The sequence below is a fragment of the Serinus canaria genome, chromosome 1A (genome assembly GCF_022539315.1).
Source record: "Serinus canaria isolate serCan28SL12 chromosome 1A, serCan2020, whole genome shotgun sequence".
Taxonomy (NCBI): Eukaryota; Metazoa; Chordata; class Aves; order Passeriformes; family Fringillidae; genus Serinus; species Serinus canaria.
In genome coordinates this window covers 45,335,601-45,363,279 of record NC_066314.1, presented here as the reverse complement: position 1 = coordinate 45,363,279, position 27,679 = coordinate 45,335,601, and the positions used below count along the sequence as shown (strand labels likewise).

Below are 27,679 nucleotides of genomic sequence, written 5' to 3'. Positions count from 1 at the left end.
GTATATGAATTCCTGGATTCTTGCACTTCAAAAAAAGAGCCAACAGACAAATCCTGATAAATCTAATTCAAAGCAAGCAAATTATAACCATATCATAACCAAGTAAATTGTTGTGATTGGTAGTGTATTTTTTTGGGTAATATTTCAAATCTTAGTTTCTATGCCACTTGTTGTTTTCTTCATTCTCCTACAAGCTGGTATATATTTCAAAGGATGAAAATATAATAAACAATAATTGATAAACACTATACAAAAGTATGAGAGGTTGTACCTTATCCACACATAAGGATTTCTTTCCTTCTAATAGAAAGGAAGGATTCTCTTGGCTGTAAAAATGACATCTGTCTATTTCAGAGGAGCTCTCAATTCAGGGACTCAATTTTTTCTATTCCATGAACTTAAAATAATTTCCTTTAATTTAAAAGATCAGAATGACTTTTCTTATCTGAAAGTTGCCTTCTGTACAAAAGAACATCTGTAGATGTCTGAGCAGATTTTTTAAAAAGTTACTTTTTTATGCCTCTTTGCACCCAAGAAAATAATTCAATCCTGTTCTTCCAAGAAATTAAATTGCAGGGAGAGGTAAGGTACCTAGCATTATGTAGAATTATGCTCTGTGCAGAACACAATGTTTCCCACAAATAATTCTGTATGCACACAGTATTACTTGTGGAAAAACAACTGCTTAAGTTTATGAGCTAATGAGTCATTCAAATACACACAATGAAAAAGAGACCAGTCTCCATCAGTATTCCCTGCTGTGGATATATATATGTACAAATATGTATATTCCATTTTATAGGTAATAAAATGCAGATTCAATAGTAAATCTTAAAAATCATTTGTTAAGCATAACATGTCATTTTACTGATGCAGATAATGAAAAATGACAGCATAAAAATTACTTTTATTTATTAGCAGCTTCAAATTACTTTCTTTAAACATCAGCACTTAATTTTAATGTATGAAGTGAAGGGAAATGTGGCTTGCTAGTGACTGTTTAGCACTGTATTAGAAACTAATGAATATAGACTGTAATTCAGGACTCAATTGTATTCTGGAAGTTTTAATACTAATGATGAAAACTGTTACAGAAAAGTAAATTGCTTCTATAAAGGATACAATCACTTTCAAATGTGGTCAGTTAGATAAAAAAGCCTGCTGGTTCTCAATACACCTCTGTTATCCAATTTCCAGGGCTTTGTTTTGTTGTTGGTTTTGGTAGATTAGCAGCCATGTTTTCCACTTTGAAACAAAATATGTCCTTTACTGTTTTTTGGAAAGCCTGTAATAGATCGTGAAACTGGTTAAGCAGGACATGTAATGAGGTTGTCTATAAAATAGAGCAAGATAACAAAACTTAACTTATTTTAAATTATATCTATTTAAAAATATAATCAGCTAAAGTGGGAGCTAAAGTATTAAGTTAAGTAGAAAGAACAAATTTTCTGCCCCTTTAAACAATATGATTGGTTCTCACTAATCTGATGTTTGTTTGGTTCTAGACTTACTGACCTAAAAGACCATGAACACTTGAGGAAAAGTAGTACAAAATCAGATGATAACCTCAGTGTAATTACCAGAGTAATAGAGGGAGAACAGTTCTAATTGAAATGACTATTCTGTTATTAGTCTTTGAATCTGCCCTACATAAAGTTCATGACTCTTATATAGATGGATGTGTAAAGTTATTTTTATAAATAAATTATATTGAAATCAAGATGCCACTTGCTGTTTTAATTTTATTTCAAGGTAATTAATCTCTTAAAGTTTAATCACACTTGTTGCAGAGATCTTCAAGTTATTTGTAGACCAAATTTCTGACACTTCTGTACTTGCCAAGCCAAAAAATTAACGTCAAAGTTTTTCTTTATTTGCAGCATCTGGCGAGGACCAAACATAAACTGCACTGACAGTTCAGGTTATACTGCTTTACATCATGCAGCTTTAAATGGACACAAGTAAGTGCCTCACATTTTGTTTTTATGTAGAATGATATTTAAATGTGCAATGCAAGAAAATATAGCATAGTTCTAAGATTTGTACCAAAAATTGGCAAACCTTGACTTTTTAAAAGAGGCTTCTTTCAAATGGAATATATTAATTGATGTTTTGACCCTCTCATATCAATAAGTAGTAATGACAAATGTTAAATGAAGTTTGAAAGCTATTGATTCTATACTGTTTCTTCCAAATTCTACCTCAGTTTTGGGGAAATTGAGCATTGTTGCTGCTAGTATTGGCTGTAGTTTACATTGCAAGAGAAAATATTGTGTTATATCTCTGTATGTATGCACATATGTGTAGAGTGTGAACCTTTCAGGAAGCAATTTTGTGAAACAAAGAAAGTAGAGATTAATCATTATCAAAGCAAAAGTAACATGGAAAGAATATTTAGTAATTATACCCTTGAAAGTGGGGGGTAAAAAAGGGTGTTTTCACTAAAGAAAGTTTTGACATAAAGCTTTGGTTAACTCCTCTGTGGGAGACAAGGAATTGATCCAAACCCAGTGGAATTAAGAGTGATTAGCATGAATTTTAATATGATTTTGGACCGTCCGTAAAATAACACATGGATATATAACTATTATTTATCTAGCTTACTCATTGCAAAACTTTTGCATCATTCTATGGAAAAATTAACACTTTAGGATGTGTCTTCAATTGTATTCTAGAAAGGTGCCTGTTTCCTTTAGGATGGATCAGTCTTTTGATGAATATGAGATATTCTTTCAAAATAAATAGATAAAGTAAACTCTTGAACTAGATACTGTGCATTTTCCAAAGTTTCAGCTGCATAGGAAGGTTCAGAACCATCCATTAATATATTTTTATTTCCTTATAATTAGGTCTAAGTTCTTAAAATGGCCTGTTAAACTCAGCATTTTTGTTCATGATTTATGGATTGTTTCTTGTGCTATTGCTATTTTTTGACTGACCAAACCCCACGCATTGGCTTGCAAAGATTGCTGATTTTAAATAGATGAAAACTGGGATTAGTGTATTTAATACTAGCAATACACTAATAGTTACACAGAAAGTTAAAAATATTGCTGAATACCGAACACTGTAATATAAATTAAATTAAATACTGAAACTATCAGAGGTTCAGGTGAATCCTAGCAATATAAAGTCCCAAAACACACAAAAGCCAAATCATGATATTAGGCAAAGTATTGAACAAACTTATTCCAAGGTCAGGGAGGACTTAAAAATGTGGACTTATGTACAGCAGCAGATAAAACTGCAGCCTTTGACAAGTCCAGTGGTGGCTGCCATGACCCCTTACACTCTCAGCAGGATAAGTAGCAGTAACTGGCATCACAACTATGCCTTGTTGTATTAAAGTAAACTGAAATACATTATGAGTATTTTGTGATAAGTCATGAGGGTTTCAGGACCTGCTATTACCCAAGCCATTTTACTGATCCTGCTGCAATGGCCAGCAAGGGAATTGGACAGACATCTGGTGGTTCTAATTTTGTTAGTCATTACAAATAACCAATAAATTACTTTACACTCTGAGTTTTCAGACTTGATATTCAAAATCAAAATGACATGCAATCATTTGACACAAGAATCCGCCCACTTAGGAGAAGTTCCTGTCCTTTAAAAACTTCTGGGATTTTAACTTTTCCCACTTTACACTAGGTTGAATGTGAGAGATTTCAGAGTTTTTCAAGAAAAGTAAGAATTTGGGATACTTGGACACCATTGCTCAAATCCTTGCTTGATCACTGAATGTGATGAATGTCCTCCTTCTTGGTTATTGTGGGACCATTTTCTTTGTGAAACCATTCTGCTTTACAAAGTAATTAAATAATATCTGGGGCAGGCACTGGAATCTCAGTCTCTCTAAGTAATTTCACTTAGCCCAGTAATGTTACTGGGCTAAGGACTTTGTCTCCTCCTCTCTGAAATGTATTTGTACAAAATGAAAAAGTTCTGCTAAAGGACTAAAAAAGACTCACCCTAGATAAGCATGATGGGTCAGGGCATTCTTGAAGGATGAAGGAGATGCATGTTCTATTTTGTAACTTGAATCTCGCAATAGACTATTCCCAAAAATCCTGTGTTTTTTAATCTGTATGTTTCCTCTGTGCAGGGCTTTTCTTCTGATTTTTTTCCACTTAGTTCAGTTGATGCCTCCTTTGTTTGGTTTTCCTTTCAAAGGAGCTGTTGTGTATCTCATTGGATGATTTGCTACAAAACTAACTATTATTTAATGGGAAGTATCTCAAACCTTACACGTACTAAAAAGTTTCCCTCGGGAGTCACTGTTCTGGAACTTTTTGTGTAACAGAAATCTTTCTGTACTGGACCTGCTCTTTTTTGGCTGTTCTCATGGCATTTGACCCTGTCAGGATTAACCAAAATCCAGCTTAAATTTTCTTCAAAGCTTAGATGTTATGACTCCAGTATCTTTTGAAGTCAACTGGCAGTTTCTTTTGAGCTGGATATATTCCCTCATAACTCACCACACTTTTCTTTCAATTTGCAATTAAATATGGTTCTATCAAGGTTGGAAGATCAATGGCCTTAGATTTATCTTCTTAGATTTATCTTAATTTGTAGTCAGTTTGTAGTCATTTTTTTGTCATAGCATAGGCTACATCAAGCTCCTTCCTCTCACTGATTTTTTTGAGCCAAATCAGTGTTTCCATATCTGTAGAAAGTGTGCATAGAGTTGCCCACACTGGATCATAGATTCTCTTAGCTTAATAACTAAGGAAGCCAGACTGTGTCAAACTATAAGACTACAAATGCAGCAGCAAGGCAGAATTTATTTACTTTCTGACATATTGGTAATGTTATCATACCACACAGCTGATTTTTAGTTCAGCTTTTGAAGTTAAGTACAGGAGACTGCTTAAAAATCAGGGATGCAATATACCAATTTATGCTAATCTTTCACTTAATGTATGATAAGCCACGCCAAAAGGAATATAAAGAGAATTAAAATGGTAATAAGTCACTTTCCCCCTCACTGCTACAAGGCAGCTGAATGTGGGAAATGAGAATAGCAGGTATTTAGTAGAAGTTATACGAAGAAGAAGTTATTTCATATATCTAGCTAAATCATCACTAACTTTCCCTATCTGTGATATAATGCCTTAAAGAAGAGGAAAGACATTTCTTACTGTAAGGCTTAAGTAATAGTGTCCATCAAACTATCCTCTTGTCATCCTGCCTCCAGAGTTCAGCAGTGATGGGGACAGGAGTACTTCTCTGCTTTAGTGCCTTGAGGGACACACACATGTTCTGTACAGGCAAATTCTAAAAAGGATTCTGTGGCCAGGTGATCCTGTTGAAAGAAACAGATTCAGAGAGCTGATGATAATATTTTTGATGGTATTCATAAGTAAGAATCATTACAATTAATAGCTTTTTGTCTATGTTTCACTATCTATTTTATGTTCAGAAATTATTTCTCTTCACTTTTTGTAGCTGCTTTGCTTGAAGTACGGGTTTGGGTTTTTTTCTATTTTCCAGGATAAAAATATTGGTCAATGTATGTTCATGTAAAAACATAATAAAATTAGCTTCCTGTTGATTTTGAGATTTACCTCCTGTTTTCCAGGGATATAGTTCTCAAATTACTTCAGTATGAAGCATCAACCAATGTAGCAGATAATAAAGGTTACTTTCCTATTCACTTGGCTGCTTGGAGAGGAGATGTAGATATTGTGAAGATTCTCATCCATCATGGACCATCACACTCCAGAGTGAATGAACAGGTGAAGTGATAAAAAATATTTATGTGTATCATCAGAAAAAACCCCACCACATATTCTTTGGGTATGACCAATTTACAGACAAATTTTTAAAAGTCTATTTTCCATTGTTTCAGTAATTTCTTCTCCAAGATTGATAAAATCTTCCATTATAAGCATACCAGATACCTTTCTTTGGAATAAGCATTGACTTATAGAATATTAAATTTAAAAAGTATGCAGGAACCTTCTGTTTGTTTTTGAAAAATCACATGAAGACATACTCTAACTTTTGCCTCTTTCTGTATGGTTGTAAATTTGCACAAACATATTTTTACTCTATGAGATAATAAGTTCCTGAAAATCTTTGAGATAAAATTATTGTCCTTGTTATATTTTAAGAGTACTGTAAAAAATCGGATATGCAGAGGTAAATGGCAAACCAGATGGACTGCATGATGCACATGCAGCAGAAAGGACACATAAAAAGACCAAGAAAAAATTATGAATATTATAGTGTGTAAGGGCAGTATAAGCATGTTGCATTCTGCTGTCAGACATATGGTACACCTTCTGTTTTTATTCTTTATATTCTTTCGAGGTCCATTCATAGGATTAGTATTTAGAAATAGAAAGAAGCTGATTAAAATTGGACGCCATCAAGGCTGAGCTGCTTAAGAACTGGAAGTAGGCTATGAAATGCAGATAGTAACCATTAAGCAATTGCATTTGCCAGGGTAGTCAGAGACTTGGAATGTGAAGGTGGGAGTCAGCTCCTAATTCAGATCTACATTGCCTGCATTTGCACCTTTTGGTTCCACAGAGGTCTGGGCTGTGCAATCGCAGGAGCAGATGACTAAAAGAGGGATTCAACTGTTCACACTCAGAAATTCAGTATCTTCTGAGACCCTGCAGCAAATGAGACATCTGCATGGGCCTGAGAGTGTGACAGAGGGGGCTCAGAATTTCCGGGTCCTTGTGGAGTGAGTGGTGAAGTCCAGGTATGGTCCCACCTGGCACCCCGCAGCACCTCAAATGGCAAAGTGCAGTCTTACAAATTAATTATTCTTTCCGTGCCTGCAGTAGTGTGGCCCAAAGGCAAACTGTGAGAAGATAAGAAATGTGAGACCTGGATTACAAACACTCAAAACACCATGCTTTGAGTAATCTATTTGTTATCAGGTTATACACCTAGCCATTGGAATCCATACAATAACTAAGATATGAATATCAAGTATTAGTGCAGGAAATATAGGGAAGTAAAGTAATATAATATGTGAGAGTCTTCTGAGATATCCTGTAATACTTTGGCACATTCAAGACAAAAATGATACTCAAAAATTTGTCATTTTGTGATTTCAGATTAATGCAATTCTCCAACTTTCTCATTCTCATCGGTTGTTTTATGTAGAATTGAAACGATTTGAACTGTAGGATTACCTTTTGTCAAGGAGAGGGTTTTTTTTCAGATTTATTTATGCAACAAAACAAAAAGCAGCTATTGAATCGTGTGTCACACATTTGCTTCGAGACATTATGTATGTTCTACTGACAGAATACTGGAAGCTGAGTAGGATCTTCTGAGAGGGTGAGAGTCAAAAAGATATTTCAGTATGATCAGATATTTCAGTATGATCAGAAAGAGAAATATAAATTCAAACCTACTTCTCCCCAATCCTACATATACCCCCAGCCTTCTTGAATATTGTCAAGACTTCTTTAGTTGTGCTGTATCTGGTTTGATCACTGGAGCAAATAAGCAGGGATACAGCTGATACTTCTAAACCCCACTGACAAAAAAGGTCCTCAGATGTCCTCCTGTTTATGCATTTAACCCAAAAACCTTATAATAGGAAATGTGTGAGCAATCCTCACGAGAAATGTTGCATCTTAAGTCTTTTAAGTAAATCATATGATCATATTAAACTTTGAAGTTAACTCATGTATACAGAGTTTTTCTGGCCTTGTAAATTCCCTGGTGTTCTTCTCCAGACAGTGGCCAGGTTTAGTATGTGGATTACTTTGCTGGCACCTGCCTCCCCTTGCTAATTAGCACTCTGTGCAGGAGAATATCCTCTGTATCCTACCAAGAGGGAATGCCATGTTGTTACAGAGCCACCTCCACCCATGTATCCTCAAAAAACACCGGAGAGGCATCCTCACCCTCCTACCTGTTGTGCATTCCCATCAGCCTCTGGGATTCTGAGGCTTTTGCTTATTTGCAGACCGGCTCTGCAAGGCAGGTGACTCCTCAATGCTCTATTAACTTCTCTCTGGAGCTGAAGCTATAGCTTGTAAGAAATCCTGGACTACTTTTCTTTGCTTCTTCTTCTCAGATCTGGAGACAAAGACAGCCATTTTTCATAACAATTTTTCAGCACAGCAAATAGGGCACTCAAGTCAGACTTCTCCTCTGTTTTTTTTTTTGGTGGTGGTGTTTTTTGTTTTTTTTTTTTTTTTTTTTCCCAAGGATCACATTAAGATGTAATTGTTTGCATTTTAAGAAAAATTTTTTTTCATGATTTAAAAATTATTGCAACTAATTTTAACGTGTTTTTGTTTTCATTTATCTGATTGAAATTCTATGTGAAAGAAATGCTTCTAAAAACTTATGGGAAAGCAATGGATGACTGAACAAAGAAATAAATGACAAATTCACAATGCATAAATGTATAATAGATGAAAGAATGGATTTTATATGGTGTATTGTAAATTGATCAAACTGCATTCTACACTTTCAAAATGCCGTTAGGTAGCATGATAGCATCATATGCAACCATATTCAGCATCTAAAGCTCTGAATGCCCCCTGCTGTTCCTATTACATAAAATTGGAACAAACAGTAAAGAGACAAACAGTTAAATGACAATTATGTTATGGGGGTGGTGGAATATAGACTGGCAGCTCTACACACAGAGAATGGTTAGAGCATAACAATTATGTATAAAGAATTCTATCACTGTTTAATGTAGGAGTCTTAGTTGACAGGCATGGTGTATGTTATAAACCACAAAATGTGGTGACACTGCAAAAATGTAAGTGTTTAACTTCATTGATAAAGATTTTAAATTATGTAAATTACAAACTGAATTAAAATAGTGTGAGATGAAGATTTGTTAATTGATAATAAAATAAAAATGTGTGCTGTTAACAGGCAAACTACTTACAGTTTATTTCTGTAAAACACATCTGGATAGCTAAATCATTTATTGTGGCAACTTTCAGCATAAAATTGCATAATTGATAACAAATACAAATCTAAAAAAATGGTTAATAAATAACAGCCACATACAGGTCAATATGCAGTGTTTGGCTTTTTTCAGGAAAAATGTGAATATAACATCAGGGATAAATATAAATATGCCTTTTTAAATATGAATAAAATATATTCCAATCATAAATATACAGAATATGAATTGTGAAAAATTTACAGGAAAAAATGTGAACACTTCTGAAATTTGTATGGATTCAGTGTGCTGTAGAATTTGCCTGTGCATCAATTTGTAATGGCCACAAAGCCCATCCGCATTTCTCTAAAACTATTCAACAGTTCTTCTGAAGTTGAAGAAAAGGAGTTCAGGATGCATTCATATGATGTAAACACCTAAATTTTAACATATTTGTGAACTTTTCAAATTATCCAAATGAAACACAGACTTCTCTCAGTGACACCTCATGGGCTTCCATAAGTTCAAATCAGTTCCAAAACAGCCTGCAAACCCAGTATTTTTCAAATTCTTTTACATTATTTTATTTTGCCCCTCAATTAATTTGATACTAGTATATGAATTTCAGAGTCTCTCTTGCAGCTCTTACTATACTTTCTTTCGAAGGAGAAAAAATCTTTCTGATTAAGCCAATTGCAGCAATAAATTGGAAGAAAAGCTTTTTCAAAGTAGTCAACCATATTACATTACTTTTTTATCATGTTTACGTAAGTAAAAGTGAATTTCAATGGGAAGTCAGTAGATTTGATGTAAATTCACACTGAGTAACTTGCAGACAAACTTCCTTTATTTTTTCAGAGTTAATAACTTCTTGGTGGAACTTCTCAGGAAACTGTCTTACTGATTTAATACATAAAGTAAAACCATCCTGTGGTCATTCCTTTCTCTGTCTTGTATATGTTTTTTTCACTCCTTTTGTCTCTATTTAATTATTTAGTTATTAAAGCCTTATTTTTGTATTGTTTTTCTTCTAGTTGACTATCTCTAATCAGCATATAGATAGGTGTTATCACCATCTCCCACCAGAATCTCCCATTGTTCCCTCCTTCTTTAAACTTACATTCTCATATCATAACTGAGAAATAGCAAAAAGCTTTTAATAAAAAATTTCCTGTTCACTTACTTTACTTTGGGATTATGTGACAAAGAAATGACTCAGTGATTTAGGAAGTCTCCTTTTTCAAGTTCAGCATCAAAACACTTTGATAAGAAAAGGAATTGAGCATCCTTTGGAAAGGTCTGTTAAATCAGTACTTGAGTTATTTTTGCTTGTGCAGTACTTGCGTGGACTTTAGGAGATTTAAAACTTGCTTGGCAAAAAAAAAAAAAAGGACTTCACAACTAGACAATAAATGTCCTGAATTTACCCACAGTTTAATAGTGGCTTCACAAGGGCCTATCTAATATTCATGATAGCCATTCATTCTCTTGATACTTCCTGTACTTCTTCACTATCAGAGTGCCAAGCTACAATAACTGTCTCTATAATGTATTTGCTAATCTGCCCTCTAATGAATAGACCTCAAGATATATTGTACATTTTGCAGTGGCACACCTCCTTAGCAGCTAAATGAAGTAGCACAGCCTGCAAACTCTGATGAGATGCAGGGCTGTGAAGGCACAGTTCAGCCTGAGCTCTGGCTGTATGTGGAAGAGAAAAGATTCAGAGAAAAGCTACAAAAGGTCAGGATCTTGCCCATGAAATAACACTTGAAACAAATGATGAAGAAAATTCAAAAAGGTTAAAAGCTGAATCATGGAATGCTGTCCTTATTTCTGAACGAGGTCCTTTTGACCATAAGAGTAACTACTTGACAAAAATATTATTCTTTGTGAATATTAGAGACTTTTTTTAAAATACTGTGTTTGCATTGTATTGGTCTACTCTTTTTACCTTACATTTTGTATGTCTTCTCTTGGTTCTTATTTCTCGATCTTTCTTTTTCTAGAACCATTCAGGTGTAGAATCTGTCTTGTAGTTGCTAACATATCATGAAGTATCTAAAATCTCTGCAAGGATTCTAGTCTTTTTCTTCAGCACTAGATGTATTATTTAGCCCTTGGATATCAAATTTGAAGCTCTAATTACAGAATGGTAATTTGCTTGCTGATATTTTTTAGCAGATCACCTGCTCATTGCAATGACTGTGAACACAAAAACTTTCTGTACTCCAGAAACAATTGTTTATGCTTGGAACTGAAAATACAGGCAACAGCACTAAATCATTGCCAATTTCTTGACGATTTTTTTTTTTCATTTTAAAAATATTGCTTCAAAACAGTGTGTGACTTTGGAGATATGAAGACAAACTACCTTAAAATCAATAGTCTCCTCTCCTTTCCGTTCTAAGCTGATTTACATAAGTAGTACTAAATTGTCAAAGTAGATGAATTTAGAGGGCAGTTAAATAAGTTTTAATTTACTCTTTGAAGGTTAAAAATAATTTTGTCTTCTCTACCTGAATTGAAAAGATTAATTTGCATTTTAAAGAAGGAAGAATGTTTTATGATCAAGTTTAAATTAGGTAGTACCTCTCACCTCTGATAACACAATATGTGCAATGCTTGTTCTGAGGGCATATATGTAGGTAATTTAATTACCATGATTGCCCAGGTTGCATTCTTCTGCTTTATTTCAGTGATATGTAGCTCTTTATACTTTTTTAGTAGTTCAATTGCTCGTGAACTGAAATGTAGCTTTTATTTGGCAAATAAAAACAGAGGAAAATGTTCAACAATATACATCTGAAAATAATAACATTTTGTTACTTTGCTTTTGTGCATCAGGCTGTTTTAAAATGTACCTTTTCTTTTCAATATGGCTTTGTATAAAAATTCATCTGGATATTCTTTATTCAGAGGGAGAAAATTCCAGTTTGCTGCTCAGCAGCAGGGACTTGTACTGTTTGATCTCTATGTGTCTGTATCTGTTTATCACATTTTGAGAAAAGGCCCACAGTAAAATTAATTTTTGTTTCTTTGAAAATTTACTCAGAATACTTTTCAGCTACAATATGAGCATCGTTGGCACAAGATTTGAAATAGTTCAATTAGTACTTCCATAAGTTCTTGAAAAAGCCCTCAGACATAAGCAGATATTGGACAGGTGCTTAATTGTAAACATGTATTTTGTTATTTGCCTCCCAGAATGCCAATATAGTTATACATATAAATTCTTGGTGTAACTATGTCCATTGGACATATGAATACAGTAACTGTAGGCAAAAATTACCATGACTGTCCATTTTGTGTGCAATTATCTGATGTTCATATTTAATTGTGTACAAAATCAGCCTGCAATTGCCTGTTCATCTAGCTGTCCATGAAATATTGAAAATTTAAAAATTTATTTTAAGAAACTGTGCTTGTGATTTGTGGGCATACAATTGTACATAAGAAAATTGCTTTGCTCAGTCCTATTTAAAGATGTATTAGGAGTCCCTAGAGCACAAAAAGCTTGTTTCAGGTAGTTGGTAGAACATTGCAGCAGAGTAGTATTGTGACAGTATATATATATTTCAATCTGAAATTCTGGTCTGTGTAATAAAGAAAGCCCACATGGTGGTCTGAATGATGCACAATGGTTTAAATACTTACAAGGCATCAAGCCATGTCTGCCAGTGGAAGCTTCTCCACCTGGATCTTCTGCAGCCTCTGTGTTGCAGTTTAGCAGGAAACACACTCCAGTCTCTCAGATCTTCTGTGGTGTTGCAGACACCCATGAGTTTGACTACAGCATTGATTTACCTGAATGTTTTGATCTTTCTTCTGTTTCCCAAGTTCACCTGAGTCATCTTAGATTGCAGGAGATGAAAATGACAGCAATGTTGTTAAACCACAAACCCAAGAGTTGAGTTCTTGGTTACAGAATAAGAAACATCATTACCAAAAAAAAACAAAAAAAAAACTTCCCTTTTCCTCCTTTCTAGTTTTTACTGTGCCCCATGAATATTATTATCCTTGCTAGCTTTCGAGTAAGTGTCCAAAGCCTCCTTTCACTGAATCCTGAATCCACTCTGACTCCTTCTGTCTCTTAAAAGACAATTGTTTTTTTTTTTCTATTTTCAGTTCTCTGTTGCCTGAACTTTAGCTGTCTCCTTGAAAAATAGAACTATGGATTCAAATTTGCCACTCTTTCTTCCTTTAGAATGATATCTCTACCCTTCTTTAGTATCTTTTCTGAATCTACATTAATCCTAATCTTTTTATATAGCACATTAGCTTATTGATTTTGTACTTTTACAGCATTCCTAAACTGTCACAGCATTTTATAAATAATTTATTAGAAGAGGCAGTCAATGTAAATACTTCTACAATTTACAGCGTCTAGTGTTTTTTAAAGCTTTGGAAAGTCTGCACATGATATATTAATAATATAGATGTCATATAGAATTCAGAGAGCTTGATAAACTATTTCCTTTGCCTGAAGTTATTTGTCTCTTTGGTGTTGCAAGTATACAGACAAAATTGGAAGGAAACAATTAAAAATATAATGCTTATTCTCAATATTTATTATTAAGTTTATTGAGTAATATTTTGGGAAACACTTGGAGGCCATTGCTTTATAAAGCAAAAACCTATTTGCATATAGGTTTGTGAACAAATGCATACTGATATGCCCTAAAACACATAGATACCTGTTTCTGGACTCCTGACAAGACCAACTGCTTAAATGATTTGCTATGTCTTTGTATAGGTGCAATTTTATCTTCTTCAGAGTTTTAATTGTTGTCTGGATGGTAACTTTTTATAGTGATACATGAAACTAACCTTGTGCCTGATACATTTGCACAGTTTTACTCCATAATTCCATTTCTCTAATAATAAACTGCTATGGTATAAAACCAGCAAAATCAAGAAGAGAGACTTCACTGTCAGAGTATTTTTAAGAGAAGGACTCAATCATAATTTCAGGAACAGTTGAATCAAAGAAGGTTACAGATTTTGGCATATTATGAGCTGCAAGGTTTTGAGGAGCATGTTGTTAAAATGGATTGGGAGCAATGGTGACACATGGGGAGCTCATCTGCTTGAGAGCAGCAAGCTGAAGTATTAATGTGTTATTATTAAAATTTCAGTGGAGTAATTTTGAAGCATTTAACATATATTACCATACATTATACTACAAACTCTGCCTCTGTAGTGATCTCATGGAAGCAATTTATAGAAGCTGAGCATTTTTGTTGTGAATTAAACACGAATTTCTGAACCTTTTGGGTTTTTTTTAACAGAACAATGAAAATGAAACAGCACTGCATTGTGCAGCCCAGTATGGTCATTCAGAAGTTGTTGCTGTTCTGCTAGAAGAGCTGACAGACCCCACAATAAGAAACAACAAACTGGAAACACCTCTGGATCTGGCAGCTCTTTATGGCCGTCTGCGCGTTGTGAAAATGATCATCAAAGCCTATCCCAATCTGATGAACTGCAACACAAGGAAACACACTCCCTTGCATCTTGCTGCTCGTAATGGCCACAAAGCTGTCGTGCAGGTGCTTCTGGAGGCTGGAATGGATGTCAGCTGCCAAGTTAGTGTGTAATTCCTGCCTTCCCTTCTTCCCTCCCTTCCTTCCTCCCTCCCTTTCCTTCCTTTCCTTCCTTCCCCCTCCATTAGACTATGATTTAAATGAAATTACTTCTTGCATTTTTTCTTAAAGTGCACTTGCAATTACTTTGTTAGAAATAATGCAGGGTGATATATAACACAGCTTTATTTATTATTCAAACTCAAACAATGTGTTAAAAGGGATAACTCAAGGAAGATACATATCTTCAAAGCTGAACGCATGTTTTAATGTTGTCTTGAAGCAAGTAGATACACAAATCATATCAACCATTCATGTAGGTGTGTATAAATATATTTTCTACAGCAGTGGCTGTAAAGGTTGTAAGCTGATTTTCTAGAGCTATGGCCAATCTAAAACAGCATTTCATTGAGTGCTCATTTTCTTGTAATTATTCCATTCTAAGCTCAAGTTACTAATAACAATTTTGGTTTTCTGCATTTCTAAAGACTTGTCTAAATCTAAGAGAAAATTCCATAGCAATACACTCTCCCAGCTACTGTCTCCAACCTGTCAGCTCTTCTGTGCATCTAGTTTTATGCACAGTAAGTTATAAGGATGTTAAAGAAGTAACTTTAAATAAAATAGACGTAGATGGGGAGAGACACAAGGTACAGCAGAAGTGAATTTTCTGTTCAATTCTTTGTACTGGAAGGTGTCCAGGCCTTTTAACTACGGAGGACTGGATTCTGTTATATGTTCTGAAATGTTGCCTCAATCCTATGATTTCACTTGATTTGATTGATGGCACTGTGTTTGTTGTGGATTAAATTTTCATAAATGGAGTAACTTCCTTGCTGTCTCTCTCTCACTGTAGAAAATATGCTTTGAATTGAGGTTGTTTCAGATTTATATCTATTTTCAGGTAAAGCAAGCAACCAACCAAACTTAATTACATTTACTTTACAGTCATATTCAGACATTCTCTACCACTTAGCAGTTGGTTAGAGCCTGCTGATAAAAACACCAAAGTTGTGGGTTCAATCTCTCTATGGCCCATTCACTTAAGAGTTCGACTTGATCCTTCTGGGTCACTTCCAACTCAGAAGATTCTGTGAATCTGTGAACAAATCTTGCAGACTTTGTCTAAGCTTTATTAAAATTTTTATCCATTTTAAACTTTAGGTGCATTTAATGAAGCTCCTTTATACACAAAATTCCCTTTTATATAGAAAGATTGGACCTGGATTCCATACACTTTTATTTTTGGATTCTTCCATCAAGATCATTTTTTTCAACTTTTGAGAAAAAGAATGTGAAGAGGGGAAGAAAAGATAGATTAAAAAAAAAACAACAAAGCAAATCAGAAAATATTAGTGTTTTTTTAAGATTAGAAGTGGATATTCTCAAGTGCCTTCCATAGAAAAATGTGGTAAAATTGTTTTACTACTTTTATTACTTCTTGCATGTTTTGGATTAGTGTTGATTCTTGCTTCAAACTGTTAAGGTGAAACATTTTTGTGTGATTTGTTGCCTGTGAATTTGTTGCCAATCAAGCTTTCAATTTAATTTGATTATGATTTTCCTTACTAGAAAAAGAGACACTTGCAAAGGTTAATATCTGTTGCTCATTTTTTCTTGCCTTTGCTATTTACTACATCTTCAATAATTTAGAAAAGTCTAATGCTACAGCAACACTGAACTTTCAAATCCATATTTTTGAATGTATAATTTCTATTTTATCTCTAGCAAAAGAATGAGGAAAAATTCAGAAAGAAACTGGTGCCTGAATTTATATTTAAGAAATAGAATAATTGAAGGAAAATAGTCTCTGTCATGGCAACTTACAAACTGATGGTTACATGAGGGCAAAATATTACACAATGATTTTATGAAATGTGTTCTTCCTCTTATGTAATCTAGATAATTTTAGCACTACTGTGAATTCTCCTAAGCCATTTTTATCTATAGTTATACTAAAATTTTCACTAGACTTTAAAAAATACAGTGGCCGGAATCTTTTAAGAAGTGAAAGATTTTTTTTTTAGTAATGGTGATCTCTTTGACATCTACAATAAAATTATAGGGCTTACTTGTTTTATATTTTTTTATACTAATTGCTTTTAAGTGATTTATGTTCTTATAAATTTTTTTTGTATTATTCAGAGGCAGAGATATTTTTTTTTCCACTAGGTTGTCTTGTTTCTTAGGGGTTTTGTCCCACTTGCCATAAGGAAATATAATTTATTTATTTTCTTGATGGTATACAGATTCTCTATCAATATGTTCCTTTTCATTCAGCAACTTAACATATTGGTAATTTGGCTTATTAAATGAATACTTCTATAGCCTCTGAAAAATTCTGTTGATGATTACTGGCAGCTTATAAAACTGAGGAGAACACAAAATATCAGCCTGTCACTTAAAACTGAACTCAACTATTTTGTTATTAATTAAATTGATCTGCATCACTGTTTGGGAAAGAACAATTTGCAAAGTAAAATCTTATGTGGTAAACAACAACTTTGCACATGTTTAAACATGTTAAATAAATTGAGTTTATCACCATAAAGACCTCTCAGAATATTTAGAGATGATAATAGGAGTAGCCTGTCTTGTATCACTTTGTAGTTGTAAAGATGTATTTATTTAAATTGGAGGTTTACTTTAGCCATCTTATCTTTCTCTTTTTTACTCCCTGAGCACTTTTAACCACAGCAAAAATTTTGGATTAATAAAAGAGAGCATTTATTTTTTTATTTAATTAATCACACATTTTATTAATTTCCCAAGTCTATCCACTATCCTTCAATCTGGAATTATTTAGGAGTGGGCAATACAAATCTGCTCCATCTCTTTATGTTTTGGAGTTTTCATTTAAATTGAAAGATATTCAAAATACACATGTTTTGGTTGAGCAATAGACTTTGGGCCTTCAGTAAATTAAGACACTGCACAATTCAGTATGTTTCATGTAAACAGTAGTTTAATAATTATAAATACCCTGAAATCTTGGCCTCTTCTGTTTATCCAACTTTCATCTGTCCCTATTTGCCTTCCCTGTCTGTTCCAATAATGATGGCAATTTCCACTGCTTATCACTGGTAGTTCTGCCAAAAGCTGTGCCCCTTCCTTTTTGCTCTCACTGTATATGGAGGATATTCTATGACTCAGTTTGCAAAGCTACATTCTGTCCTTCAGAGTCTGTCTGAAATCCATGTCAGAACTATAGCAACCTGTCTATGAATAAGGACGAGACAAGTGACCTGATTAACAAGCTCTTGCATATTTACATGATTAAAAGATAATCTGTAATTATTAAAACTCTTGATGCTTTTCTGTGAGCCTGCAAATTGTATGCCAAGTTGACCTGGGTATTCTGGTGTGCTTATTGACAGTGTCCTCCTGTCCTTGGTTTATGTGTCCAGCTGTGACATTGTACCTGTATTCAGTAGTAAGCGGGGACAGGGACTGTTTTATCATGTTTAGCACAATTTGTGCTCTAGTTCTCTGTATTTCATATACAGAAAATTATGCCAGAGTGTCAATATATTATCCATTGGAGCAAACTCAAGTATACTTTAGCTTGCCTTGTTCCTGAAAAATTGCCAGCAGTTTCTGTATTAAGTATCACTGGGAAAGACTTTCCAAACATAATGGTAGTGTTTACTTTGCCAGGAAAATATGATCCAAGGCAATGAAAGATTCAGTAAGTAAAGCAGTGAAAATTGTCTATAAATCTTAAACTCACTTGCTGTAGTATAGACAAGAAGAATATATTAGTGCACAAGCACACTGTTATAAGTAAGTTCTAGGACATTTTAAATAATATATAGAAATTACTTGCAACTACATTTTTTAATCCTTGCCATTTGTGAAAATGCTGTAATGCACAAGAAGGAAACATTCTGAACTTACTTCTACCTTCAAGTAGTAAGGCACATGTATGTTTAAAAAGAGAGATACATCTACTTAGCCACCCTGAATTTCTCTTGGCCCTGTTCATCCTGAGGTTCAGCATTCCCTCTAAGTTAAAGCAGAGTTTTGTAACTGAACTGTCTGGTAACAAGGGCATTTCTGCCTTCTGGATAGTTTTTGGGTCGAGGAATCTGATTCACTTGTTAGTTATTCACTATTACCATGAAATCCTGCCTAGGGCTTTCAAGATTTGTGTCAGCATTCATCTCCATGACATCTTATGCAGGATTACATGTCTGCATCTTACAAGTGTGCTTTCAATCTCCATATTTTCAGATTGGTTTTAGTTCAGTTTCATGGTAATATTTGCCCTCTTGTTCAGAAAATCACCTTTGTAGTGTACAGATCCTTGTACTTTTTATGTGGTGTGCCTTTTAAATTCCTCTTTTGAACAAATTGTTCATAATATATATCTCATTTCCAGGATGTGACATTCATTACTATTGTCTGATGGCTCAGAGTTACAAAGCACAGATTGACCTAGAATGCAGGGCAGTGGGGAATGTCTATAAAGCATTTTAGGATCATGTTCTGATATGACAGGAATATCATGGTAGAATAGGCTAAGAAGCAAGAAAGTATATATGGAAAAAAATGGCATTTAAGTTTGGATTCCTCTCCCAGCTCTATGAATTGCATGTGTAAAGGTGGGTTAAGTTCCTGTACTCCCTTTATGCATAGCAGAACTATCTTCTGGTTCTTAGGTTGCCCCCAGATAGATTTGTTTGCCTTACACATCTAGGAAGTTCCTCTTCTCCTGTTAGTTTTAATTCAATTTCTTACAAGATGTGTCCTCTCATCAAGGAAAATACTGCTTACCTTTCCTCCAGTGGGGAATTTTGATGAACAGAAAGACTGCTGCCCATGCCACTTACCACATCAGGATCCCTTTCACCCTTTAACTGGGTAATCCTATTCCTCATCTTCAAAGCTGTTGATTGAGTATGCCAGATCATTGATCTTTCTCAATGTCAGATCATGGTGCAGTTATCACTAGTGTAGTCCATTTTTTCCATTAAACAGGGATCCTTATTAGTACAGAATGATATCTACAATTTTAGTCAAGGTGCAGCTGGTTTTAATTTTTGCAGTTCAGTCTCATAGGAATAAAATTTAGTGCTCTGGCTTCCTCTAACAATTGAAACTCTATGGATTTCATTGTTGATATGTACATCATTAATTCTTATCATTGATAGAATCAGAGCATGGTTGAGGTTGGAAGGGAACTCTGGAGGTCATCAGGTCCAGCTCCCCCTTTTCAAGCAGAATTCCATAGAATAAGTTGCCCAGGATCATGTCCAAACAACTTTTGAATATCTTCAAGGACTGAGACCCTGTAACTTTCATGGACAACCTGTACCAGTACTGGGCTCAGTTGCCTGCAAGGCCAAAAAAAAAGAAAAAAAATTAATATGTTCAAACAGAATCTACTGTGTTTCAGTTTTCCCCCGTTTTCTCTTCTGTCACTGGACATGACCAAGCCTGGCTTAGCCTTTTTTATACCCTCCCTTCAGATATTTGTACACATTGATGAGATCCACTGTAAGCCTTCATTTGTCTAGGCTGAACTGTTCCAGCTCTCTCTGCCTATCCCCATAGAAGAGATGTTCTAGTCCTTAACAATTTTAGTGTCTCTCTGTAGTAACTCCATCTCCATCTTGTGCTGGGGGGCCCAGAACTGAACAGAGCATTTTGGGTGTGGACCTCCCAGTAGTGAACAGAAGGGGAGCCACCTCCCTTGAGCTGCTGTTAACATTCCTTCTCTATGACAGAGACCTTTATCTTAATAGTACCAGGTCCACCCAATAGTCATGCCAGTAAGTGACCAATCCAAAGGAAATGCAATATGACACCAAGAGGATAATAGGCTTTTCTCAAAATTGCTGATGTCAAGCCTCTTTCAGTAATCAGCTGTAATCAGTGACTTTTCTGAGAACTTTTCTCATTCCCAGAAATTTCTGAGCTGCACATTAATCTCTCTGTGTACCTCTGTGGTTGCATTGTCATTGCAGAGTTATCCCATTTTGAAGTCAATTGCACTAACTGGAAATATCCTGAAGATACTGTTTGAGTAAAGGATTCTGAAACCATCTCTAAGTAAATCTGCATATTTAGTCTTCTTGTTCCAAATAAACCCCTAGGAATGTTCAACTGGATTGCTTCTGAAAGTGGAAATATTAGAAGTTGTTTTGAGATATGTGTTTTGTATGTATATCCTCTTACTGACTCCCTTCTCCTCTCTGTTATACTGTTAGTATAAGTGGTGTGCAGAATGTAGATGTCATTGGGCATGCTCTACTTTTTACCTCCTTGTACTAAGCAGTAGTAGGACATATGTACGCTTACAGTGTGCTCACATCCTGTCTCAGGATCTCTGATTACTTCTAAATATCATGTCATTGCACTGCTTTAACTCTGATGCATTCCAACACAACTAATTAATAATGAATTACTATTTTATTTCAGAATTGGGTTTTGTATGTGTGTATCTTTATGGTCTTTCTACTATAGTGAGTACAACTTGGATAAAGTATAAAAAAAACCAAATTCAAGCAGCAAAATCTTTAATATTTGTAACAAATGAATTTCAAAATCTAATTTACTATCAAAAAAAGGAGGTAAGTCAGATACCCAGTGAGATCTAGTAGGGCTCTAGCTAATGCTACTGGATGGAAAGTGGTTCTGTTCAGTATAAAATACTAAGAAAAGTAGCTTGTTAAGAGAGATAGTGTTTTTCAGTACTATAAATTTTATTTGCTCAAAAGTCTGCTCACAAAGAATGCTGTGTCAAAAAAAATCTGCAAAATCAAGTTCACAGACATCTAAGTTAGAATTCAAATGACATGAGCATGGGCATCTAAAGCTGTTGGGGGTGCCTTAGGGTATCCAAGGCATCTGTATGGGGCAGATGCGAGGCAGATCAAATGTGAACATCAACTGAACCAGCAGCTGGACACCAGGATATCCTAGGGCATCTCTCACATAAAACTGCATTGACCTTCTAGGGTGTGATCTAGTTTCACATTAAAACATCTGATTGTAGATGTCCACATGTAAACTGTCTGGCTCTGCTGAAGAGCTGTGTTCCACTGATGGTGCTGACTAGATTTTCACTGCCTGTAATAGGAGTTTAGGAATTTTTCACAAACTCAGGCTTGTTGACAGGGAGCTGTATTCCATTCCTACTGTATTTTCTTATATAGTTTTTAATTTTACAGTAGAACTGATAGCATTTTTGGTTTTGTCTTGAACAATAATAAAAAAATCTTGTATTCTAGTATTTATTCTTGCCTATACCTTGTTTCATATGTATGGGTAAAATAGAAGGGAAAAGATAAATTTTTATTTTCCAAGTGTATTCTTTACAGAAATATTAATTAGTATTTTAAATGTCACAATATTTCTTTTCTAGACAGAAAAAGGGAGTGCCCTACACGAAGCAGCCCTATTTGGAAAGGTGGAGGTAGTACGCATTTTGCTTGAAACAGGTAAATCTCATTTACAGGAAACACTAAACAAATACCCTGAATTTTCCTAACTTGGTGTAAGTGTCCTTAAGTTTTGGTTATACAAATTACTGTTATCTTGATCAGCCTTTGCAAATCTAATCACATGTACTTCTCATTAGAACAGTGTTCTTTTAGAAAAGGAAATTGCTATATACAGAGAACAAAGGTGATGTCCCGACTCAGAAATTCCATATATGACTCAGTGTATGCCCCTGTATTCTGAGAATAAATGTATTATGAGAACAAAATGGCTCCATAAAATTTTGTTATTCACTCTGAAAGGCAGCCAAGACTATTCTTTGATGTAGAGACCAGAAGATTCATGTTCACATTTATTTCCTTCAGTTAGCTCTTCCTAGCATACACACCATTCTGCTTGCTTCTTCATTTCCTGGATAAACTGAGTGCCTGCAAAGAAAGGGGAAGGCACAGTGTCTCTGAGAATTGCATTTGTCCTGAAAGAAAAGAAGAACAGGGATATAAAGTCCAAACAACCCATCTACTGCATAGTAAGTTTCAGAATTGTTGTAGGTAAATTACTCATCTAGACAACTGTCTTCTCAGGTAAATGGTAAGACTTATGAGAATGAAAATACTTAGAAATAATTTCTTGCAGATCCATGAACTTCCATTACAGAGGGATCTCATTGATCTTTGTTATCAGTTCTTGTGGTGTTACATATATATTGCAAAAGAAAGTATATCCTAATCACAGCTCTTCTTCTGAATCTCAGCTAGTGTATCCCTGATCTCAGACCTGGTTTCAGAAAAAAAATGGTCCTTCCAAGTTGCTTCTCTGTTTGGATGAAAAAGAAGAGGCTGAGAGGGATCTTTACCTGCCCTTGAAAAGGCCTTTTTACTTCCTAAAAAAGGAAGGACTGGAGAACATCACACAAACATAGGAAGCCCTTTAGATCACAGAAAAAGCCCACCTTTTTCAGATTATTACATGTTACAGCCTCTACCAGTATACAATTGTCAAGACAGTGGAGTAGAATCTTCACTGTGAACTCCTTCAACCCCAAATGCTCTGCACTTCTGCAACACTCCCCATCTTCTGCCTTTTGTACTAACAATCCCCTCTTTTCTAGTTCTGCTTCAAAAAGTGTCAGAAGATGTAATAAGTAGCCACTACAAAGGAAAATATATGAGTTGGTATGTCTGCCCTCTGAAAGTCAATTGCCACCACTAAATAGCCCGGTAATATTTTGGGGTTTTTTCAGTGAGAAAATTTTGTGTTTCTCACAAAACAAATTAGGAAAATCTCAATTAGGTTAGGAAATTGCAGCCTTTTCAGAATGCTTTCAGAATGTCCTTTTAAATCCTGCTTCCTCTGTTTTTCTCTGGTGTCCTGAAAAGAATTTCACCTTGTTTGCTAGGACGTTTCATATCTTTACTCGTTATGAAAGCACATCTAAACTGAAAAACAACTTGAGCATTCTACCATAAGGCAGAATTTCCAAGGAAGCTCCTAGAAGGCAAAGGTAGAGTCATGCAGTATCCTGTACATCCAGGGCAAGCCTCAAACTTAATTCATAGTTTAAGCCCAGCCATCACTTTGTTACCAGTAATAGATGGTCTGTGAGGAAATCCTGTGGCTGTTTATAGTGCCTGTATTCTACATGTGGATATTTCAGTCAATTCATGGAAGGAATTTTGAAGATGTTGCCATGAAGTACAACTTTATTAACATATAGATAAAAACTTTTTCAGTCTTGCTCTGGAAACACATACTGGAACTCTGGACTAGAAAGTTCCCAAGGAATTAAAGTAGTTTGGAGAAATGTAGGAAAAACATTCAAAGAATTTCTTGATTTTACAAAATATCCTTTTCAGGATGCCTCTTCCTTAGGAAAATCTGTTAAAATAATCCCAAATTTGGTGACTTTATATCCCCATGATATACAGAAGCATAAAAACCATTCATGTCAGCATGTAAATTTTAAGCTACTCAAACTTTAAACAGAAATGTGTCCTGTACTTCAGCTGTAATACAGTTTGCTTTCAATTTGTCAGATAACTCAGGCTGATATAACACATTTATAATCTGAAGCATTTAGGGTTAAATATCCCACCACAGATTCATTTCTTTTTCAGGAATTGATACCAACATAAAGGACAGTTTGGGTAGAACGGTTTTGGATATACTTAAAGAGCATCCATCTCAGCAGTCTCTCCAAATTGCAGCTTTACTTCAAGGTAAGGCATATTCAATTACACATTTAGAGACAACAGAGAAATATTATTGTGTATTGTAATTTCTAATCTTTACATGTTTCATTACACAAAGGAGCAGTCTTTTGATTTAAAAAGACTAGTTGAACTAAAATAAGTTGTCCAATGTCTGAATTTTAGAGTAAACCCTTTCATTTTTTGTGGGCCACTGACATTACCATGGCATATCACTTATAGTCTTTTAACATTCTTCATTACACCATAACATATTGCAATATTTCAGTAGCAGTTCCATTAAATTGTAATGATAACCTACAATTGAAATGCTTGATTTGTAGCAACTAAATGACTGAAAGATTATGACAAATTTTCAAACCATTTCATTATATTTTTTCATTTTCCTTAAATGAAAAAATATAAACTAGGCAGTATTTCTTGTTATTGTAGGAGAAATAATAAGTTTTTTGTACATGCATTTGTTCTCATTCCCCATCTTACTTTCATAGTGTAAGGTTGATGGAAGTTCACTGTTTATTTCAATCTTTTACTCTAGAAGATGGATGTAAAGTGATGAAACATGAACTACAACATAACTCAGTGTTCAACATCATTTCTTCTCTTCTATAGAATTTGTTGCCTGCATTTTCAGCTTAGCCTTTCATTAAGTGCATTTGACAGAAGAGGTCCCTGAAGGTATCAGTGCTGCATCTTCATCTGTATTGATTATTCCCACTATTAAATAAGCCATTTTAATCAGTTCAGTGTTGGTTCTACACATGACAGACTCCCTCATAACTGTATTTTATAAGAATATTTCTTAGAGAAAACAAGGTCATGTGGCCATACTGTGTCATTTCTTTTCTGAATTACTTCCAAACTGGTTGACCAGCTTCCATAAAGTTTTCCAGTAAGATGATGGACTGAAGATACAAAGCTCCTATAAGGATATTGAAAATGTTGCAGGCTCTAGGAGAGGTATTCCTGTAAGGAGCAGATTCATGTTAGAGCTGAACCAGTTAACAGATTGCCTTGAGGTCTCCCTCTCTCCCTTCTTCCTATTTTCTTTTGCCTCCTCCCTCACTTCCCCCCTTCCTCCTCCCTTACTTCCACCTACACAGTTCCCTTACATATTCCCCATTTATATCAGACTTCAAAGTGACTTGATTCAGTACAAGAACTGGTAGAATACAAAAATATATATTTATTCTGTATATAAAATAATGAAAAATAGTATTAAAAATACAGAACTATACTTTCTGTAGTTTTTATTTGCTAGCCTCCTGTGTGATTCAGGTCTCCAAGTTACCTCTGTCCCAAGTAACTCACAGTAATGTGCATTGAAAAGTGGGAGGAAGACATGTGTGGGGGACACAGGGCTTCCCCTGGCAGCAGAAGGGTGTTTCTAATTTGAGTCAGACTCAAACTTCAAGTCCTCACAGAGCTGCAGTATGAGCACACTACCATGGGGAGGAAAAGAGGGTAAATGTCATTCTGGAACCTCTTCAGTGGCAGGAAAATGGTCAGTCAGAGCTCCCACTTTCTTAGACATCCAAATCAATCATCCTTCAGGTATGAATTTAAGATTCATAAAATGAATCACCAACTAAACTAATTTTAATTTTATTACCTCTTTATTGTTCCATTTTATCCTTATTGTGATAACCTTGCAGTCTCTAACCCCACTGATGAACATTTTTTTCAAAGTTTCTCTATGAGTAATAAAGAACCACACCCCCTCTCATGGGTTTCTCATGTTGATGGATCAGTAGCTGCCCTCAGTCTTTACCACACACACACAAAAAGAAATATATTAATTTCAATCCTTTTTGTTGCTTTGACATGCAGTCTTTTTTGAAAGAGTGCCTTGAAGTATAAAAATGACTGTTTAGTAGTTTCAGCTCTTATTAGTGTGATGAAACTGTCTTGTAATGAGCAGCTGTTTATTTTTACTCTCTGCCTATAATCAGAAGTGATGTGCAAAAATGAAAAATGGTCACAAAGATGCCATTCTGACTCTTAAGACAACCTGAGGAGCTCCTTCAGAACTCATTTGGGGAACTTACATAGATTATTTTTCATCAGGAAAATGTTCACTGAATCTTTATCCATCAAAGTTTGAGCTGAAGTTGAAAAAATCAGGAGTGTCAGGACTCAGTACTAGCACTTCTGATGATACAGTTGACCTACCCTCCTCTAAAAGAGAGCTGACTCTACTCTTCACTAAAGTATGGGTATTTATCCTATTGTAGCTGATAAATCAGTGAACCATTAGAGTTTTTGGAATCTTGAATGTACTGTAATTGAGTTTGACTTCAGTGCATAATGAATTCCATGCTAAGAAAGGGCAATTACTGAGAAAGATTTAGTAGCTTCCTAATACATTCCTGTTCAGGCTGCTGTCTTCAGATGGTTGTCTAGAGCAGCTTACATGGCTCTTTCATGTAGACTTATAGGAAATAGAAATTAAATTAATGATGTCAGACAATTACTGGCCAGATGTTTTAAGTTTCTTGCTAATTTTGTGCTTTATGCAGACATAGTGGCATTGATTTGTTCTTTCACCTTGTTGCCAGGGTAGACCAAGATGTTATCACCAGGCATTCTCATTATTTTTTTTCTGGCTCCCTCTTGCACTGTTCTGAGTGTCACTTTACAGTTTATAGTATTAACATAGCATTGTATTTGTCCCTGCCACAAAACATTAGCTTTCAAAATATAAAACAAAGGCTGAAGAATGCATATGAACAGGCTGGAAGTAATGGGTAAGGAAATTATGTGACTGGTATTACTGGTGGGCCTGGTATGCTGAGGGATAACAGAGTTGGAAGAAATGTTTAGAAAGAAAATTAGTTGGCTTTGGGGATATTTATAACAAACTTCTTTGAAGGAGATAAAAGTAATTTCTGTGTTTGGAAGCAGTTAATGTAGGTAGTAACACTAAATCACATGAGCTGATGCTAAACCCAATAGGGCTGGTAGCCACCTGTGAATAAATGCCCTCCCAGATTTTAAGGATTGTAAATAGAAATTGTTCTCCCTCTTTTAAAGAATATTTAGACAATTAATTTTTACAGATTGTAGGTTTAAAGAAACAAAGCCTTTTGCTCATGAGGTTTTAGAAGTGATCCTAGCATTCTTGTCATCCTTCTTTTACATATTTTCTCACTATCCTGAGAAAAGAGCAATGGAAGTTCCTGCAAAAGTTTTTTTTTTTTGTGTGTTTGCAAAGTCTGCAGCCTTTTTTGAGATGCTGGCACATTATCTGATAGAAGGAAAATAAATTAAAAGATCACTTTAAAGAGCAGCAGGAAAAAGGCTGAGTAAGCTATAGAACACCTAAATTTTTTTTTACTGCCTGTTAATTATAGTTGGAATTAATAGAAATGACAGTTCAGGTTTTACTTCTATGTTTTTTTGTATATGTCACATCATTTTCTGTGTCTTCATCAGGTCTGAGCAGCATTGAACTCACTTAAAAATACTTGTTAGGGTTTAGATTCCTAATGTAGTAAGGAAGAAATAGCAGTATAAGTACTATGTACTGGAAGAGGAGAGAATTAGGATACTGTGCC

At 34.9% G+C, this 27,679-nt stretch overlaps 1 protein-coding gene across 1 annotated transcript in view; it reads left to right on the top strand.

The window, feature by feature from the left end:
- ANKS1B (ankyrin repeat and sterile alpha motif domain containing 1B) overlaps positions 1–27,679 on the top strand; it is a 410,803-nt gene that overhangs the window by 45,815 nt on the left and 337,309 nt on the right. Inside the window, exons 2-6 of the mRNA XM_050969884.1 lie at positions 1,881–1,961; positions 5,582–5,738; positions 14,173–14,469; positions 21,836–21,911; positions 24,030–24,131. Of these exons, the coding sequence (XP_050825841.1) occupies positions 1,881–1,961; positions 5,582–5,738; positions 14,173–14,469; positions 21,836–21,911; positions 24,030–24,131 (713 nt within the window). The remainder of the gene's footprint in view (positions 1–1,880; positions 1,962–5,581; positions 5,739–14,172; positions 14,470–21,835; positions 21,912–24,029; positions 24,132–27,679) is intronic.